The sequence below is a fragment of the Xyrauchen texanus genome, chromosome 35, assembly GCF_025860055.1.
Source record: "Xyrauchen texanus isolate HMW12.3.18 chromosome 35, RBS_HiC_50CHRs, whole genome shotgun sequence".
Taxonomy (NCBI): Eukaryota; Metazoa; Chordata; class Actinopteri; order Cypriniformes; family Catostomidae; genus Xyrauchen; species Xyrauchen texanus.
The window spans coordinates 38,936,596-38,955,641 of NC_068310.1; the positions used below are offsets into that span (position 1 = coordinate 38,936,596).

Here is a 19,046-nt window from a genome sequence, read left to right on the forward strand (position 1 = left end):
CTCTCTCTCTCTCTCTCTCTCTCTCTCTCTCTCTCTCTCTCTCTCTCTCTCTCTCTCTCTCTCTCTCTCTCTCTCTCTCTCTCCCTCCCTGTCTCTCTCTCTCTCTCTCTCTCTCTCTCCCTCTCTCTCTCTCTCCCTCTCTCTCTCTCTCTCTCCCTCTCCCTCCATCTCTCCCTCCCTCTCTCTCTCTCTCTCTCTCTCTCTCTCCCTCCCTGTCTCTCTCTCTCTCTCTCTCTCTCTCTCCTCCCTCCCTCTCTCTCTCTCTCTCTCTCCTCCCTCTGTCAGCTTCCACACAAACCTCTCGGTCTCTTCGTGTGTGTTTGTGTTTTGGGCTTGTAGTTGGATGCTACGGCTTTTTGTGAATGGAGGAGAGACGCTCGGGCTGACAGGATGGACAGACGTCTTTATGTCCCTTAGGGATGGAGATGAGACCGGCTCAGATTTGAGACGACACTCAGGCACACTAGCAGACACCTGCAGATCAGGAGGGGTGAGTGACTTGAGTGAGTTTGTGTGTGTGCGACGCTGAGGTCAAAGTGTGCGTGCGAGCGTTTGGGTTTAATGGCGCGCTTCTGCGTTGAGTTGGCTTTTGTGTTTCAGGTATAGAACAGCACGTTTGTGGGCAGAGATTTGATGAGTCACGTAATTATTTGGGCCGTTCTGTTGATGTCGTCTCCAGAAAATGAGCGTGTGTGAACACAAACTAACAACACAAACAACTAATGACACAGCAACATTAAGTTGTTTATGTACAGTAGAAACACGTTTAAACCTCGAGCCAAAGTGTGTTAAAGCATTTGTTTGTTTGTTTGTTCGTTTTTTTAACGTCATGTCAGTGCATCACAAAATCCAGGTTAAAATATAAAAAAACAGTTCAAACAGCTAAAAACCGATATAGGATGTTTAAAATGCATTTAATTCATACTAAATATATTTGGCACTTACTGTAATACAATAGTTCAAATAGTGCGACGTGTGAATTGTTTTATGATTTATGGGAAATCAAGACAGGAATTATGAAGGAACATGAATTTTCAACCTGTCACACTGAAAAAAAACCGAAACATTTCTGATTTATTTAAACCGTTTAAAGCGGGCCAGAAAATCGCTGAAAATGTCGGTTTCGTTGTGATTTTTGCTTCTCACGGTGTCATCCAAAAAAACTGATCCATGTCAAATATTTGGGCAACATTGACGTCTTTAACTGACTTCATCTGAACCACCAAAACATGAGAAACACTCTAAAATTAAACAGAGTGTCGTTTTACAAAGACAGACAATGTTTCTAAAGGGTGTCATGAAGACCGGTGAGTGTGTGTTTGTGTGTGTGTGTGTGTGTGTGTGTGTGTTTGCGCGTGTGTGAGTGAGAGCATGTGTGTGCGAGCGTGTGTGTGTGAGTGTGTGTGTGTATGAGTGTGTGTGTGTGTATGAGTGTGTGTGAGTGAGTATGTATATGTGAGTGTGTGTGTATGAGTGTGTGTGTGTGTGTGTATATGAGTATGTGTATGTGTGTGTGTGTGTATGTGTGTGTGTTTATGTGTAGTGCAGTGCACGCTGTGAGTGAGAGCGTGTGTGTTTGTGAGTGTGTGAGTGAGAGCATGTGTGTGCGAGCGTGTGTGTGTGAGTGTGTGTGAGTGAGTGTGTATATGTGAGTGTGTGTATATGTGAGTGTGTGTGTATGAGTGTGTGTGTGTGTGTGTATATGAGTATGTGTATGTGTGTGTGTGTGTGTATGTGTGTGTGTTTATGTGTGTGCGTGTGCACGCGTGAGTGAGAGCGTGTGTGTTTGTGAGTGTGTGCGCGTGCGTGAGTGTATGTGTGTGTGCGTGCGTGTTTGCGCATGTGTGTGTGTGTGTGTGCGCGCGCATGTGAGTGAGAGCGTGTGTGTGCGAGCGTGTGTGAGTGTGTGTGAGTGCGTGAGTGTGAGTAAGAGTTTGTTTGTGAGTGTGTGTGTGAGTGTGTGTGTGTGTGTGTGTGTGAGTGTGTGTAAGAGTGTGTGTATGTGAGTGTGTGTGTGTGCGTGTTTGCGCATGTGTGTGTGTGTATGTGTGTGTGCGCGCGCATGTGAGTGAGAGCGTGTGTGTGCGAGCGTGTGTGTGTGAGTGTGTGCGTGAGTGTATGTGTGTGCGTGTTTGCGCATGTGTGAGTGTGTGTGTGTGTGTGAGGGCGTGTGTGTGTATGTGAGTGTGTGTGTGTGTGTGAGTGTGTGTGTGAGTGTTTTGTGAGTGTTTTGTGAGTGTGTGTGTGGAGTGTGTGAGTGCGTGTGTGTGTGAGCGCGTGTGTGTGAGTGTGTGTGTGTGTGTGTGTGTGTGTAAGTGTGTGTGTGAGTGCGTGAGTGTGAGTAAGAGTTTGTTTGTGAGTGTGTGAGTGTGTGAGTGAGTGCGTGTGTGAGTGTGTGTGTGTGTGTGTGAGTGCGCGTGTGTGTGAGTGTGTGAGTGAGTGTGTGTAAGTGTGTGAGTGTGAGTAAGAGTTTGTTTGTGAGTGTGTGTGTGTGTGAGTGTGTGTGTGTGTGAGTGCGCGTGTGTGTGAGTGTGTGAGTGAGTGTGTGTAAGTGTGTGAGTGTGTGTGTGTGAGTGCGTGAGTGTGAATAAGAGTTTGTTTGTGAGTGTGTGAGTGCGTGTGTGTGTGTGTGTGTAAGTGTGTGAGTGTGTGTGAGAGTGTGTGAGTGAGCATGTATTTATCACTTTGTGGGGACCAAATGTCCCCATAAGGATAGTAAAACCCGAAATTTTTGACCTTGTGGGGACATTTTGTCGGTCCCCATGAGGAAAACAGCTTATAAATCATACTAAATGATGTTTTTTGAAAATGTAAAAATGCAGAAAGTTTTCTGTGAGGGTTAGGTTTAGGGGTAGGGTTAGGTTTAGGGGATAGAATATAAAGTTTGTACAGTATAAAAACCATTATGTCTATGGAAAGTCCCCATAAAACATGGAAACACAACAAGTGTGTGTGTGAGTTTGTGTGTGTGAGAGAGTGTATGTGTGTGTGAGTGTGTGAGAGAGAGTGTGTGTGTGTGTGTGTGTGAGTGTCTGTGTGTGAGTGTGAGTAAGAGTTTGTTTGTGAGTGTGTGAGTGAGTGCGTGTGTGAGTGTGTGTGTGAGTGCGTGTGTGTGTGTGAGTGAGTGTGTGTAAGTGTGTGAGTGTGAGTGTGTGTGTGTGAGTGCGTGAGTGTGAGTAAGAGTTTGTTTGTGAGTGTGTGTGTGAGTGCGTGTGTGAGTGTGTGTGTGAGCATGTGTGTGAGTGTGAGTAAGAGTTTGTTTGTGAGTGTGTGTGTGAGTGCGTGTGTGAGTGTGTGTGTGAGCATGTGTGTGAGTGTGAGTAAGAGTTTGTTTGTGAGTGTGTGTGTGAGTGCGTGTGTGTGAGTGTGTGAGTGAGTGTGTGTAAGTGTGTGAGTGTGAGTGTGTGTGTGTGAGTGCGTGAGTGTGAGTAAGAGTTTGTTTGTGAGCGTGTGTGTGTGTGAGTGTGTGTGTGTGAGTGCGTGTGTGTGAGTGTGTGAGTGAGTGTGTGTAAGTGTGTGAGTGTGAGTGTGTGTGTGTGAGTGCGTGAGTGTGAGTAAGAGTTTGTTTGTGAGTGTGTGTGTGTGTGAGTGTGTGTGTGTGAGTGTGTGTGTGAGTGTGAGTAAGAGTGTGTGTGTGTGTGTGTGAGTGTGTGTGTGAGTGTGAGTAAGAGTGTGTGTATGTGTGTGTGAGTGTGTGTGTGTGAGTGTGAGTAAGAGTGTGTGTGTGTGTGTGTGTGTGTGTGTGTGTGAGTAAGAGTGTGTGTGTGTGTGTGTGTGTGTGTGTATAGTCATAGGGCTGAACGCAGATTAAATAAGGTGTAAATTACTGTTTGTAACAGGTGAGGCCTGTGATGCAGGTGTCTGTACAGTCTTGCTTCATATATTCACTAAACAGATGAATTACAGCAGACATCACACAATCACCGTGTGTAATCGTCAGAAGCCTCTAACAGTAATCAAGTGACATATTACCTCTGTTATATTCTGATCTTCACTGTAAGAATCAGTATATGGGTGTACATTTCAGGTCAGCATTATGGCAGAAGTGGTGGTGGCGTAGTGGGCAAATGCACATAACTGGTAATCAGAAGGTTGCTGGTTTGATCCCCACAGCTACCACCATTGTGTCCTTGAGTAAGGCACTTAACTCCAGGTTGCTCCGGGGGGATTGTCCCTGTAATAAGTGCTCTGTAAGTCGCTTCGGATAAAAGCATCTGACAAATGCATTAATGTAAATGTAAACTGGAGGACCTAAAATGCAGAAGTTTATTACATTTGATTAACGTTGTTGATGGTCCCAGTTAAAGTTGGTGGTCTGTAGTCAGTTTGTTTGAGGCTGGTGGACAATAAACATAGACATGGACTTTTTTCCAACATCAATTTAGTTTTTGTATATTTTTAATAAATGTACAAGTGTATATTTTATGTGCAGTAACTGGTAACCATTTCTTTTCAATCTTTTAACAATTTTTATAAACATTTGAGCTTTTTAGAGCGACAGTTTTTGAGATTTAAGCATCAACCTTGATGATATCGTTTTCTTTTTTCCTCCTTGAACCTGTTTTTTAGGAAGGCGCTGATTTTAAAACCTTAATTTGGAAGCAGATTTTGTTTTGGGGTGAATTTTGTGACTTTTTGTTGCAATATTTGTATTTATTTTGTCCCATTTTGCTTAGAGCTCACTTATAAGTAAAGAAAGTAAAGGAAAAAATATACATTTTAATAATACAAAAATAAAGAAGGTATTTTTAATTGTCGTTAACAAACGTTTGAAATAAAAACTACATTAAAAAAACTCTCAATAAGGAAATAAAAACTGCATGTAATATAATCATACAAGAATTAGTCACGTAAACTGTCCAAACAAAAAAATAAAAAATTGCCGAATTTACGAAACTAATTTACCATCTTAATTTAATGCCAGAACCTCAAACATAATTATCAAAATTGTAAAAACATTATAAAAATATCTGATTTTCAAGCAACCTAGTAACACTGAATTAACGTTGCTATAACAACATTTTTGCAAACAGAGTTTTACGTGTTACAACGGCTGATTATGACTTAATAAACACGTAAATGTCAAACTTTTAATCACGCGCTTGTTTTTAGACACTATCGGTTAGGTTTAGGTTAAAGTTTTAGGATAGGGCGGTACATTTCACTCATTCAAACCTCCATCGAATAATCACCTTAAAAACCTCGTCCGATCAAGACAGCATTTCACTCGCTTTTGGCGCCCCCCGCTGGACATTCCGCAGGAGAACTGCAGCAAAATGTGTAATGAAGCACGTAACTTTGCGTCACAGAAAGTTTGCCATCGTCACGTGACGCTCATGAGTTCAGGCTGTTTTCAAAATCATTTCTATCAGGTTCACAGCTACTGAAATGCCATTAAACCCGTCTGCGCCTGCATTTATTGTATGCTAATCATCCCATCCGCTGTATCGCTATTCACCTGCTGGTGTCTCATCAGCTACAGTGCCGACGGGAACCGTATTTAAATCCAGCTGCTCTTATTGGATGATTACCTGCCCATCGCTAAAGCACACGAGAGGGAAGCAGTTCTGTCTGTGTACAGTCTTGGCTAAGTGCTAATAGAGTAAAACCTACAGGTGCCCCTGCAGGTGAGGCCCCTAAATGATCTCCCTCAGGACCCAGGAACCCACGGTTGGATGTAGCCAATTTACCAGCAGTCTGAGCAGCCGTAAGTCTGTTCGCAATGACACGCGCTCCCTCCTGTCTTACACGCAAGCCCTGCATCCCTAAAGAGCCCATGATGAAATATCTTGCACAAATGTGAACGGTTTTAACTTTTGGAGATGTTGTAACTTCACCGAATCAAGAGTTGGTCATCTTTGCATCACAGAGTCAGACTATGCATTCGTCGTAGCATGAAATGCATCAACGTTTTAAAGGGACGGTTTCACATTTTGGCATTTGCTCGCAACCTTGTAGGACAAACACGAGTGAGTAAATGAAAAAGTTTATATAATTGGGCGACTTGGATTCAAAACTCAAAACGTTTGTTCTGCTCGGCTTTTGATCTCTGGAAACAATAATTAATAATCTATACATTCATTTTCCTTCAAACCTCTTAGTTTCTGTTAAGACCATCATCAAAGCGAGTGTGTGTGTTCATTTAGTTCAGAGATCAAACACAGGTGTGTTATTTCGGTAGATCAAAAGAACCGAGGGGGTTGTTTGGGTTTTTACTTACAGTAATAGCGTCACATACATTTTGAGACATGACACATAATGACTGATATTGAACTTACGTCATACGTGAACACGGATATACATTAAGAACAAATAAGAGAATACAAACAAGGTTAATATTGATACGGTAACACGGTAACACTTTACAGTACGGGTGCATTAATAAGCATTAATTAATGCTTAACTAATACTTAACTAATGCTTAACTAATGCCCAGATTATACTGAGTTAATGCATGACACATGATTAACTAACCATTAATTAATGACTGCCACATCAGCAACTAATAACGTGTCTGTCTTATTAATATCTAAAGTTAATTAAGCATTAATTAACACTATTAGTTCATATAATAAGTTGTTGTGCCATCATGGATTAATTCCATATTTAATTAATAGCAATTAATATATGACTTAATATATTAATCAGACTCGTTATTAGATGCTGATGTGGCAATCATTAATTAATGGTTAGTTAATCATGAGTCATACATTAACTCAGTATTATCTGGGCATTAGTTAATGAGTATATGGGTGTACATTTAGGTCAGCATTATTGGCAGAAGTGGTGGTGGTGTAGTGGGCTAAAGCACGTAACTGGTAATCAGGAGGTTGCTGGTTCGGCCCCCACAGTCACCAGCATTGTGTCCTTGAGCAAGGCACTTAACTCCAGGTTGCTCCGGGGGGATTGTCCCTGTATTAAGTGCACTGTAAGTCGCTTCGGATAAAAGCATCTGCCAAATGCATTAATGTAAATGTAAACTGGAGGACCTAAAATGCAGAAGTTTATTAGATTTGATTAACGTTGTTGATGGTCCCAGTTAAAGTTGGTGGTCTGCAGTCAGTTTGTTTGAGGCTGGTGGACAATAAACATAGACATGGACTTTTTTCCAACATCAATTTAGTTTTTGTATATTTTTAATAAATGTACAAGTGTATATTTTATGTGCAGTAACTGGTCACCACTTCTTTTCAATCTTTTAACAATTTTTATAAACATTTGAGCTTTTTAGAGCGACAGTTTTTGAGATTTAAGCATCAACCTTGATGATATCGTTTTCTTTTTTCCTCCTTGAACCTGTTTTTTAGGAAGGCGCTGATTTTAAAACCTTAATTTGGAAGCAGATTTTGTTTTGGGGTGAATTTTGTGACTTTTTGCAGCAATATTTGTATTTATTTTGTCCCATTTTGCTTTGAGCTCACTTATAAGTAAAGAAAGTAAAGTTGAAAAATATACATTTCAGAGCATCGGCTAATGTTTTTTCGATTTTTAATAATACAAAAAATAAAGAAGGTATTTTTAATCGTCGTTAACAAAGTTGCAAATAAAAACTAAATTAAAAAACTCTCAATAAGGAAATAAAAACTGCATGTAAAAGAATCATACAAGAATTCATCATACATAAGTTCATTAGTTAAGCATTAATTAAGCATTAGTTAAGCATTAATTAATGATTATTAATGCACCCGTACTGTAAAGTGTTACCGATCAGACTTATAAATCACACAAAAAAGAAAATGAGGTACACAATGAGGCAAAACTATAACAATACTCTTATATTACTTTAAATGCCATTTACCACAATAAAATTCTCAATCTCTGTTGCTGATACTGCGTCTTTAACGATTGCAATTTAAACAGCTATTCAGTATAGACACATGGCAAAAGTGACGATTAAGATGGTTCTTGACCTCTTTCCCCAAATTTAGAAGATTAGGAACTTCACCAGTTGCCTCAGATTATCTCTGACGGTCCTACAACCTCAAAACAGGACATTTGATACGGTCATCAACGGTTCGGCAAGCTGATCCAAAATATGTGTCCACCTTTAATACGTCTAATGCAAGTGTAACTTAAAAACAACACTCAACATAAGATTTGTTTAGTTAGGCTTATTACAAATGTATACTTAAATAAAAAACAAATCAGGATTAGAGATAGAGGATTAGAGATCAGTCAAACAAAAGGTGGATTTGTGATTGACACTTTAAATATAACGAACGGCCGTCATCATTTATCACGGGCAGCATGTGACACTTGAGCTAAAATAACACTTGGTGGAAAATTATGTCTCAACTATTTTCAAACTTTGTTAGAAACTTCAGAAGTCACATGACACATGCCACCTGAAATGAGACAATAAATATTATATATATACACATACAAAACATCACTTTAAAATAAAACGGCATGTCAAAAATGTATATATATATATATATATATATATATATATATATATATACACATATAAATATTATATGTAGAAATGAATAAATCACTTTAAAATAAAACGGCATGTAATTATTTATATATATATATATATATATATATATATATATATATATATATATATATATATATATATTATAAATAGAAACAATTTACATATACATCATTTTTACATATACATAGATTTACATAAATGTACATATATATATATATATATATATACACATATAAATATTATAAGTATATATTATAAGTATTATATATATATATATATATATATATATATATATATATATATATATATATATAAATAGAAACAATTTACATATACATCATTTTACATATACATAGATTTACATAAATGTACATATATATATATATATATATATATACATATAAATATTATAAGTATATATTATAAGTATTATATATATATATATATATATACGTATATATATATATATATATATATATATATATATATATATATAAATATTATAAGTAAACGAATAAATCACTTTACAATAAACGCACGTAAAAATAATATATATATATATATATATAAGTAAACATTTTTATAGTAAACGGGATAGCTCAGCTGAAATTTGTATTCTCTCAAAATGTACTAATTTTCATGCCGTCCCAGATGTGTATGACTTTCTTTCTTCTGCTGAAGACAAATCATGATTATTTAAAAAAAAAAATATATATATATATATACATATATACATTATATATCTATATATATCTCAGCTCTGTGGATGAGAGACAGATCAATATTTAAGTCATTGTCTTTTTTACTCTAAATTTCCACTTGCATGTTCAGATGTGAAAGTGACACTAAAAAGTGGCCGCATGTGACTACAGAAGTGAAAGTGAAATTGGAGATTTATAGTAAAAAAGGACTTAAATATTGATCTGTTTCTCACCCACACCGATCATGTCACTTCTGAAGACATGGATTAAACCACTGGAGTCTTATGGAGGACATTTATGCTGCTTTTATGTGCTTTTTGGAGCTTCAAAGTTCAAAGTTGCATTGCATGGACCAATAGTGCTGAAATATTCTTTAAAAAATCTTAATTTGTGTTGCAGAAGAAAGAAAGTCACACACATCTGGGATGGCATGAGGAGATAGATCAGTTCTGTTGTCACATACACCAGAGATGTAAACAAGTGCGATTTGTTCACATGTAAGACGTGTGCGAGTGTGTTGAGATGCACACAGTTAGACAGTGTCACACGTGTGTGGAGGGACCAGTCCGCCCTATACGACACTTATACATGTATGTTATAATTATGGGAGTGTGTGAGGAGAGGATAAGTGCATGTACTCTCAGGGTGGGTGGGAGACCTCTCGTTCTCTCTCTTCCTTCTTTTTTCTCGCCCTCCCTACTGTTGTTTTTAGCTCTGAACGCCTATTTAACTTGGCTGGATTTTCCAGGGTGGGGCACATTTCTTCTTTTTTCCTTCTCTCGTTTTTTTGCCCAACCTGTCAGGGAGCTTCTTAGGACGTGGGATCTCATCCTCGTCTCCTTTTCTGTATCTGTTGCTGACTTGAATTTTGTGGTTCACTATAAAAATGATAGGGTCTTTTCTGATAGGGTCGTGGACATTGGATTCGAAACTCTTCGGTATTTTGGTGCAAATTCTTCTGCTACTTGGTAGAAGCTGGCCAAATTAGGCAGATGTTAACATTGACAGGTTGTGTGACATCATGTCCTCAGGCTCAAAAACCATGAACAAAACTACCCAAGCTTAAAAAGCAATACGACTCCGACTATGTTAAATACAGGTGACGGGTTTGGTACCTCATCAGTCTCTGCTCCAACTCTCCTGAAAACTAATCACATTCACCTGATCTCCAATTATCATGTCATCACCGAACACTATAAATACTCATCTCGAGCTCTCGTTCTTTGTCTATTCTCATTTGGACTCGAGTAGATATCTCCAGTATTTATACTGCCTTCGTTTGTTAGTTTAGCTTCATGTTTGTTCAGTGTACCCATGTTTTCTCTGTGTCTATTAATAAACCGATTTTGGGTTCATAAACCTTAATTCAGGTTCTCCACTTCTATCTATTTTTACCTGATCTGACCCATGCATGTAACTTACTTTCGTTGGTGTAACCTAATTTGTAAAATGTAAATTTTGTCAGATTATAAAACATACTTGAAGTCAGTTCCTTTAAATGTTGCGACATGAAGCATATATATATATATATGAATATATTAGGGCTGTTGATTTAACATACGTAAAAATATACATAATTAATCACAACGCCCCAGTATCATAATATGGAAGATTCCTGAGAAATGCTTGCAGTACCACCTGTTTACTCCAGGGGGCAGTAAGTGAAACTTCAGCTGTATCGGCAACACACAGTTTATACAATGAAGAAAACGACCATATGCGTTACATTCTTGTGTTCAAAACACTTGATGAAGCGCAAATCAGATCTAAGGGATCTCAAGATGTGTTCTGAGTATTAAACTATATTTAACTTGACACAGTGACCTAAAAATGTGTTTATGACGCAACGCACACGTGACGCTACACAAGCATGTCTGACGCAGGTGTACATTAATGGGTCCTTAAACAAGCCCTCATAATAAATCTCCAACTGATTGACAAATTCACTTGTGCGTGTGGGTGTGTGTGTGTGTGTGTGTGTGTGTGTGTGTGTGTGTGTGTGAGAGTGTGTGTGCATGTGTGTGAGTGTGTGTGTGCGTGTGTGAGTGTGTGTGAGTGTGTGTGTGCATGAGTGTGTGTGTGTGTGCGTGTGCGAGTGTGTGTGTGTGCGTGTGCGAGTGTGTGCATGTGCGAATGTGAGTGTGTGTGTGTGCGTGCGCATGTGTGAGTGTGTGTGTGCGCATGTGGGTGCATGAGTGTGTGTGCGTGCGCGCGTGAGTGTGTTTGTGTGTGAGTGTGTGTGCATGAGTGTGTGTGTGCGTGCGTGTGCGAGTGTGTGTGTGTGCGTGTGCGAGTGTGTGTGAGTGTGTGTGAGAGTGTGTGTGCGTGCGTGTGTGTGTGCGTGCACATGTGTAAGTGTGTGTGTGTGTGTGTGCGTGCACATGTGTAAGTGTGTGTGTGAGTGTGTGTGCGTGCGTGTGTGTGTGCGTGCACATGTGTAAGTGTGTGTGAGTGTGTGTGCGTGTGTGCGTGTGTGAGAGTGTGTGTGTTTGTGTGTGAGTGTGTGCATGAGTGTGTGTGTGCGTGCGTGTGCGAGTGTGTGCATGTGCGAGTGTGAGTGTGTGTATGTGCGATGGCATGTGTGAGGTATGTGTGTGCGCATGTGGGTGCATTGAGTGTGTGATAAGGCGTGGCGCACGTGAGTGTGTTTGTGTGTGAGGTGTGTGTGCATGGAGTGTGTGTATGCGGTCAGCGTAAAGTGTCGCGAGTGTGTGTGAATGTGTGAGTGTGTGTGGAGTGTGTGTGAAGTGCAGTGCACGTGTGTAAGTGTGTGTGTGTGCACATGTGTACAGTGTAAGTGTGTGTGTGTGTGTGTGTGCGTGCACATGTGTAAGTGTGTGTGTGAGTGTGTGTGCGTGCACATGTGTAAGGTGTGTGTGTGAGTGTGTAAAGTGCACATGTGTAAGTGTGTGTGGAGTGTGTGTGCGTGCACATGTGTAAGTGTGTGTGTGGAGTGTGTGTAGCATGTGCACATGTGTGTGTGAGTGTGTGATGCGTGCACATGTGTAAGTGTGTGTGAGTGTGTAAGCGTGCACATGTGTGTGTGTGAGGTGATGTGTGCGTGCACATGTGTAAGGTGATGTGTGAGGTGTGTGCGATACACATGTGTAAGTGTGTGTGTGAGTGTGTAGTGCGTGCACATGTGTAAGTGTGGTGTGATGTGTGTGTGCATAGTGTAAGTGTGTGTGTGAGGTGTGTGCTGCACATGTGTGTGTGTGAGTGTGTGTAGCGTGCACATGTGTAAGTGTGTGTGTGAGCGTGCACATGGTAGCGTGTGTGAAGTGTGTAGTGCATGATGTGTGTGAGTAGTGCACATGTGTAAGTGTGTGTGAGTGTGTGTGCGTGCACATGTGTAAGGTGATGAGTGTGTGTGCCACATGTGTAAGTGTGTGATGATGTGTATGTGCACATGTGTAAGTGTGTGTGTGAGTGTGTGTGCGTGCACATGTGTAAGTGTGTGTGTGAGTGTGTGTGCGTGCACATGTGTAAGTGTGTGTGAGTGTGTGTGCGTGCACATGTGTGAATGTGTGTGTGTGAGTGTGTGTGCGTGCACATGTGTAAGTGTGTGTGTGAGTGTGTGCGTGCACATGTGTAAGTGTGTGTGTGAGTGTGTGTGCGTGCACATGTGTGATGTGTGGAGGGTGTGTGTGACGTGCACATGTGTAAGTGTGTGTGGGTGTGTGCGTGCACGTGGTAAGTGTGTGGTGAGTGTGTGTGCGTGACGTGTAAGTGTGTGTGTGTGTGTGAGTGTGTGTGTGTGTGTGTGTGTGAGTGTGAGCGTGTATTTATCACTTTGTGGGGACCAAATGTCCCCATAAGGATAGTAAAACCCGAAATGTTTGACCTTGTGGGGACATTTTGTCCGTCCCCATGAGGAAAACAGCTTATAAATCATACTAAATTATGTTTTTTGAAAATGTAAAAATGCAGAAAGTTTTCTGTGAGGGTTAGGTTTAGGGGTAGGGTTAGGTTTAGGGGATAGAATATAAAGTTTGTACAGTATAAAAACCATTATGTCTATGGAAAGTCCCCATAAAACATGGAAACACAACATGTGTGTGTGCGTGCGTGTGTGCGTGCACATGTGTAAGTGTGTGTGTGTGTGTGTGAGTGTGTGTGTGTGTGTGTGTGTGTGTGTGTGCGCGTGTTTGTGTATAAATCATTTTTAAATATTTAAAGATAACTATGTTTAATTATTTCATCATTATATATTGAGTTATTGTTATATGAGGGGCTCTCAGCAAATATTTGAATAAATGTGATTATTTAATCAGGATACCTTGTAATTAATTTGATTAAAAATTGTAATGAATTGACAGCCCTAATATATATATATATATATATATATATATATATATATATATATATATATGTGTTTATTTTTTTATTAATATTATTATTATAAAATAAAAAAAAAGCTTTTCCAGGATCATTTAAATAATGACAACTTGACTATTTGTATTGATTAGTTTTTTCCTCGTCAATCATTTTAATGTATTTCATGTAAATATAATGTCTGTAATTACACTGTAGTGAATAAGTCTATTACAAAGGTTTATAAACGTATATAATTATATATTATTGACCTGTAGGAGTATTGTTAGGTACATGTGCTTCTTCGTTTAAAGATATGTTCAAATGTAATTATAGCAACTGTCTCCTAGCAACAGCAGAAGAGACATTCAAATGTTGAGCTTCAAATTAGAGACAATGAAAAGAGAATGTACAATAATAATGTTCACTGTTAATGTTCAAAACTTTAGTTTATTAACTTCCCACGTTTGTGCGCCACTGAAAGCCAGTGGACAGATTCAGCGGTGGCGGGACGTACGAAAGCATCCATCCACATGCCTGTAATGACCACGGGATGAGAAACACTACGATTAAACTCTATTCATAGCCATGAATGAAGGACAATGCTGCCAAAATGGCTCTTTAAAAAGTCACTGTAAATGTTTTAGGGAATCTACAGGTACCGTTCATGCAGGCCTGAAGTTTAAAACCGTTTGAATGGAGATTCGCTGCCCACATTTACAGAAAAATACAGTGTTTTAACAGTCATTACCTTCTTCAGGAAGAGTTACAAAAATCAATTATTCGCCCTCATGCTCTTTCTAAAACCATATGACTTTATTCCAACACCTTAGAAGATATAATATGTCACATACTGTATACATAATGAATTCTGATTGTTAAGCTATTCATGCAATGCAAGTAAAACTGGGGGCGGTGGGTTACGTTTTTCATGCATTGACATTTTTTCCCCCGCTTAACACAGGAAGGCAAAAGGGGTCAGGCTCTAGTTTCTGCTTTGTCTTCTTTTCTTTCCGAAAGTGACAGATGTGTTTCAGCGTTTTCACCATGCAAAAGATCAGATTTAATTCACTATCTTTGAAAGCCAAAACAACATACTGGCCGCTGCTATCAATATACAGTGCAGAAAGCAGAAATCAGTGGAGCTGCTGAGTGATCACAATCAGAAAGAACCAGCGAGAAAGACGTTCCTTGCACGCTATATAGGAGCTAATGAATTATCTGATTATTTGAAGCATCCTCTTCAACCTCATTGCATGCGTGCACGCACACACACACACACACACACACGCGCGCACACACACTAAACTTGTTTATATATAACTGTGGGGACTCTCCATAGACTTCCATGCATTTTATGGATTTTATACAGAGCTAACCCTCACAGAACCCTTTTTGCATTTTTACATTTTCAAGAAAACATAGTTTAGTATGTTTAAATAAGCCAGTTCCCTCATGGGGGCCGCTGGCTGTGCCTCACAAGGTAGCTGATCTCAGGTTTTACTAGCCTATCCTTGTGGGGACATTTGGTAACTGATAACCATCAAAAAAACAGCTTTATCCAAAAAGCAGACAATGTAAGAAACTTGAGATTTGAAATCGTCGGGGCGATATTTCCGTCTGCTTCTGACATCACAATAAATAGCAGGCATGTGCAGAACACTTGTGCACATCGGATAAGCCGGTAAAACTGCCGAAACATGCAAAATTGGGGTGACGTCCGAAAATCCACTTGCTTAGGTGCTTATCATTTTTTAAAGATGATTGCATTAAATTGGCGACTTCACGAATATTAAGTCTTTCCTTCTCTTTCCACAGATTCCTCGGAGAGGATGGCACACACAGATGAGGACCTGATTGGGATCCCTTTCCCGAACCATAGCAATGATGTCCTGTGCAGCCTTAACGAGCAACGACGGGACGGGTTGCTTTGTGATGTCATCCTAGTCGTCAGAGACCAAGAGTACCGCACCCATCGTTCCGTGCTGGCCGCATGTAGTCAGTACTTTAAAAAACTCTTTACCGTGGCAACCGGTACCGGCAGGGACTCAAACCAACATGCCATCTACGAGCTGGACTTTGTGGCGCCGGACTCGCTGACGGCCATTTTGGAGTTTGCGTACACGTCGACGCTGACGGTAACAGCGTCGAACGTCAAAGAGATTCTGACCACGGCGAGGCTGCTAGAAATTCCTTGCATCGTAAACGTTTGTCTAGAAATTATGGACACGGGAGGAGGCAGTGGAGGAGGGCACGGGGTGAAAGGCGAGGAGTTTGAGGGGGACGATGAGGAAGACGAGGAGGAGGATGACGAGGAAGAAATGGAGGCAGAAAATGACTCAAAAGATGGGGATGATCGTGTAGGTGATAATATCTGTGAAAAATTGGCACAAGGGGAGCTGTCCGAAAACCAGGACAGCCATAAAAGCTGGGATGAGAGGGGAGTGAACAGCCAGCCCTGCAGCTCGCAACAGGGGGTACACCTTGAACGGGACAGCAAATATGCCCAAAGACACCAGTTGGACACCCCGGAAGCCCAACGTGCTGACAAACCCAGAGGCCCAGAGGGATTAGAGGGCCGTGCACTGAAGGATTTCTCTATAGAGTCCCTACTTCAGGAAGGACTGTACCCGAAAGTGGCTGGCTTGGAAAGGGGGGCCGGCTTCTCACCTCTCATCCCCAGCTTTTACGCTCCCATGTGGGCACCGGAGTTCCCAGGATACCCGCAGCTTCTGGAGGCCCGTCACCCTTCTCACCCCTTCCCAACCGCCTCGCTGGAAAACGGCCCGCTGGACCTCGCCATCAAGAAAGAAGTCATCAAAGAAGAGGTGAAGGACGAGCCCTCAAACCCTGTCTTTCACAAAGACTTCCTCAAAGACTTCATGAGTCCAGGATTGAGTGTGACCTCTGACCCTGCTCTCGGTCAGATCAAGGATGGTGCAGACCTGCGGTCTTACCTGAGTTTTCTTTCTGCATCGCACCTGGGCACACTGTTTCCTCCATGGCAGCTGGAGGAGGAGAGGAAGATTAAACCCAAAGCATCACAGCAGTGTCCGATCTGCAACAAGGTGATTCAAGGGGCGGGGAAGCTGCCACGACACATGCGAACCCACACAGGAGAGAAACCCTACATGTGTACCATCTGCGAGGTCCGCTTCACCAGGTGAGTCCGACTAAGGGTTGCTGATTTGAGCGCCCTGGGTCAGAAGAAAATAACAAATGAGAGAGGAGGTTCTTAAAAAGTTGCTTTGAAACCCCAAAGAGTGACAGGCCCGTGAGCCAGCCTAGCCTTTTTTTAAAAAAGTGGACATTTTGCAGTTTTCCCTCATTTTGTATTTAATTATGAGGTTCAAATACTTCATTTTAGTGACTTTTTATGCATTAATTTGTGCTGGATTAGCTTGTCTGATGGTATCTTAATGAGCACTTTTTGATGCACTGAAAATATTTACTACAATGTTATCAAATTGCTTACCAAGTATAAGAACCGTACCCTTTTTGGCATCTTTTTGAACAAATGTTCAATATTCTGTGACCATGGCGCTTCTGTCTGCTTTCTCTTCCGTCTCTCCTGCTCTTTTCGCGCCATATTCACTATCTAGCTGGATCTCGTTGGCCTCACTGATTTAGCGCGGTAAAGTTTGACACTGAGTTAGCGCGGGAAATATTGTCACTGATTTAGCGCGGGAAATATTGTCACTGAACTAGCGCGGTAAAGTTTGACACTGAGTTAGCGCGGGAAATATTGTCACTGATTTAGCGCGGTAAAGTTTGACACTGAGTTGGCGCGGGAAAGTTAGTTTGACGTTCGACATTCAGTTTCGCAGATTTAAGGGACCGTCTGAAAACTCCACTCACTACACTAAAACATAAGAGATGTCCACTCATTCATTCAATTCACGTGCAAGTTATACATGAATAAAAAACAACAACTGTAAAATACATTTTCACATTCAGAATGTTCTTATAACTTCCCAGAGGACAGACAGACACACTACAGGTGATATTTGTACAATATGATCAATTATTTAAGTATTTAAGATTATTTAAGATTTTTTTCTATAAATAAATTAATTACTGTACATATAAAATTGATGATACTGTAATAATCTATTCTGTAATAAGTATTTCTATCCTCTGGGAAGTTACTACAACCTTTAGAATGAGAAAATATAATTTTGGTGAATTTTAATTGGATATTTTTCTAAAATAATTGATTACTGTACTTATATAATTGATCATAATGTATCTATAATGTACATAATGTAATAATATCACCCGTAGTGTGTCTGTCTGTCCTCTGGGAAGTTATAAGAACATTCTGAATGTGAAAATGTCCAATGTCTACAAATGTTTTTTTTTTTCATGTATAACTTGCACGTGTATTGAATTATGGAAGCCCTGAACCGCAAGGTGAAGAAAGAGAGAGAAAAAAAAAAACTTTCTCTCTTAAAATTTGTTTTTTTTTATCTCTTAAATTTTGTTCTTTTTTTCTCTTCAAAAAAAGGAATGCGATACCAACCTTGGCCACCAGGTTCCACTATCAGTAAACATGTAATGCTTTTATTGCTTTCTCACTTAAGTCATGTGCAGACTTTCATGGTGAATTTCAATTTCAGTAAGTGAAATTTCAGCTGTATGAGCAACACACAGTTTATACAGTGAAGAAAACACTTCAGCAGAACAACACAAACATGCATTACATTCTTGCATTCAAAAAACTTGAAGGAGCGCAAATGCGAACTAAGGGATCTCAAGATGTGTTTAAAGATTGAGTATTAAACTATATTTAACTTGAAACAGTGAACTAAAAATCTGTTCATGATGCAATGCACCCGTGACGCTACACAAGCATAGAGACAGAGCGTATTTAGGCCACGCCCACACCGGGGAGCGACAATCCAACCATTAAACTAAGTTTGTTAAATTTCATTTATTTTATTTCATTTAAATTTCAAATTTCATAAAAATAAAAAAAATTCCACCTTGCGGATCAGGGCTTCCGTATTGAATGAATGAGTGGACATCTCCCATGTTTTAGTGTAGCGAGTGGAGTTTTCAGACAGTCCCTTACATCTGCGAAACTGAATGTCCAACGTCAAACTTTCCTGCACTAAATCAGTGTCAAACTTTTCCGCGCTAAATCAGTATCAAACTTTACCGCGCTAAATCAGTGTCAAACTTTCCCGCGCTAAATCAGTGTCAAACTTTCCCGCGCTAAATCAGTGTCAAACTTTCCCGCGCTAAATCAGTGTCAAACTTTCCCGCTCTAAATCAGTGTCAAACTTTACCGCGCTAAATCAGTGTCAAACTTTATCACGCTAAATCAGTGTCAAACTTTATCGCGCTAAATCAGTGTTAAACTTTATCGCGCTAAATCAGTGTTAAACTTTATCGCGCTAAATCAGTGTCAAACTTTCCCGCGCTAAATCAGTGTCAAACTTTCCCGCGCTAAATCAGTGTCAAATTTTCCCGCGCTAAATCAGTGTCAAACTTTCCCGCGCTAAATCAGTGTCAAACTTTCCCGGGCTAAATCAGTGTCAAACTTTATCACGCTAAATCAGTGTCAAACTTTATCGCGCTAAATC

At 40.1% G+C, this 19,046-nt stretch overlaps 1 protein-coding gene across 1 annotated transcript in view; it reads left to right on the forward strand.

Annotated features, from left to right (window-relative positions):
- Positions 1 to 303: 303 nt before the first annotated feature.
- Positions 304 to 19,046, forward strand: part of LOC127628903 (zinc finger and BTB domain-containing protein 7C-like) — a 28,652-nt gene continuing 9,909 nt past the window's right edge. Inside the window, exons 1-2 of the mRNA XM_052105869.1 lie at positions 304 to 490; positions 15,277 to 16,621. Of these exons, the coding sequence (XP_051961829.1) occupies positions 15,291 to 16,621 (1,331 nt within the window). The 5' untranslated portion in view covers positions 304 to 490; positions 15,277 to 15,290. The remainder of the gene's footprint in view (positions 491 to 15,276; positions 16,622 to 19,046) is intronic.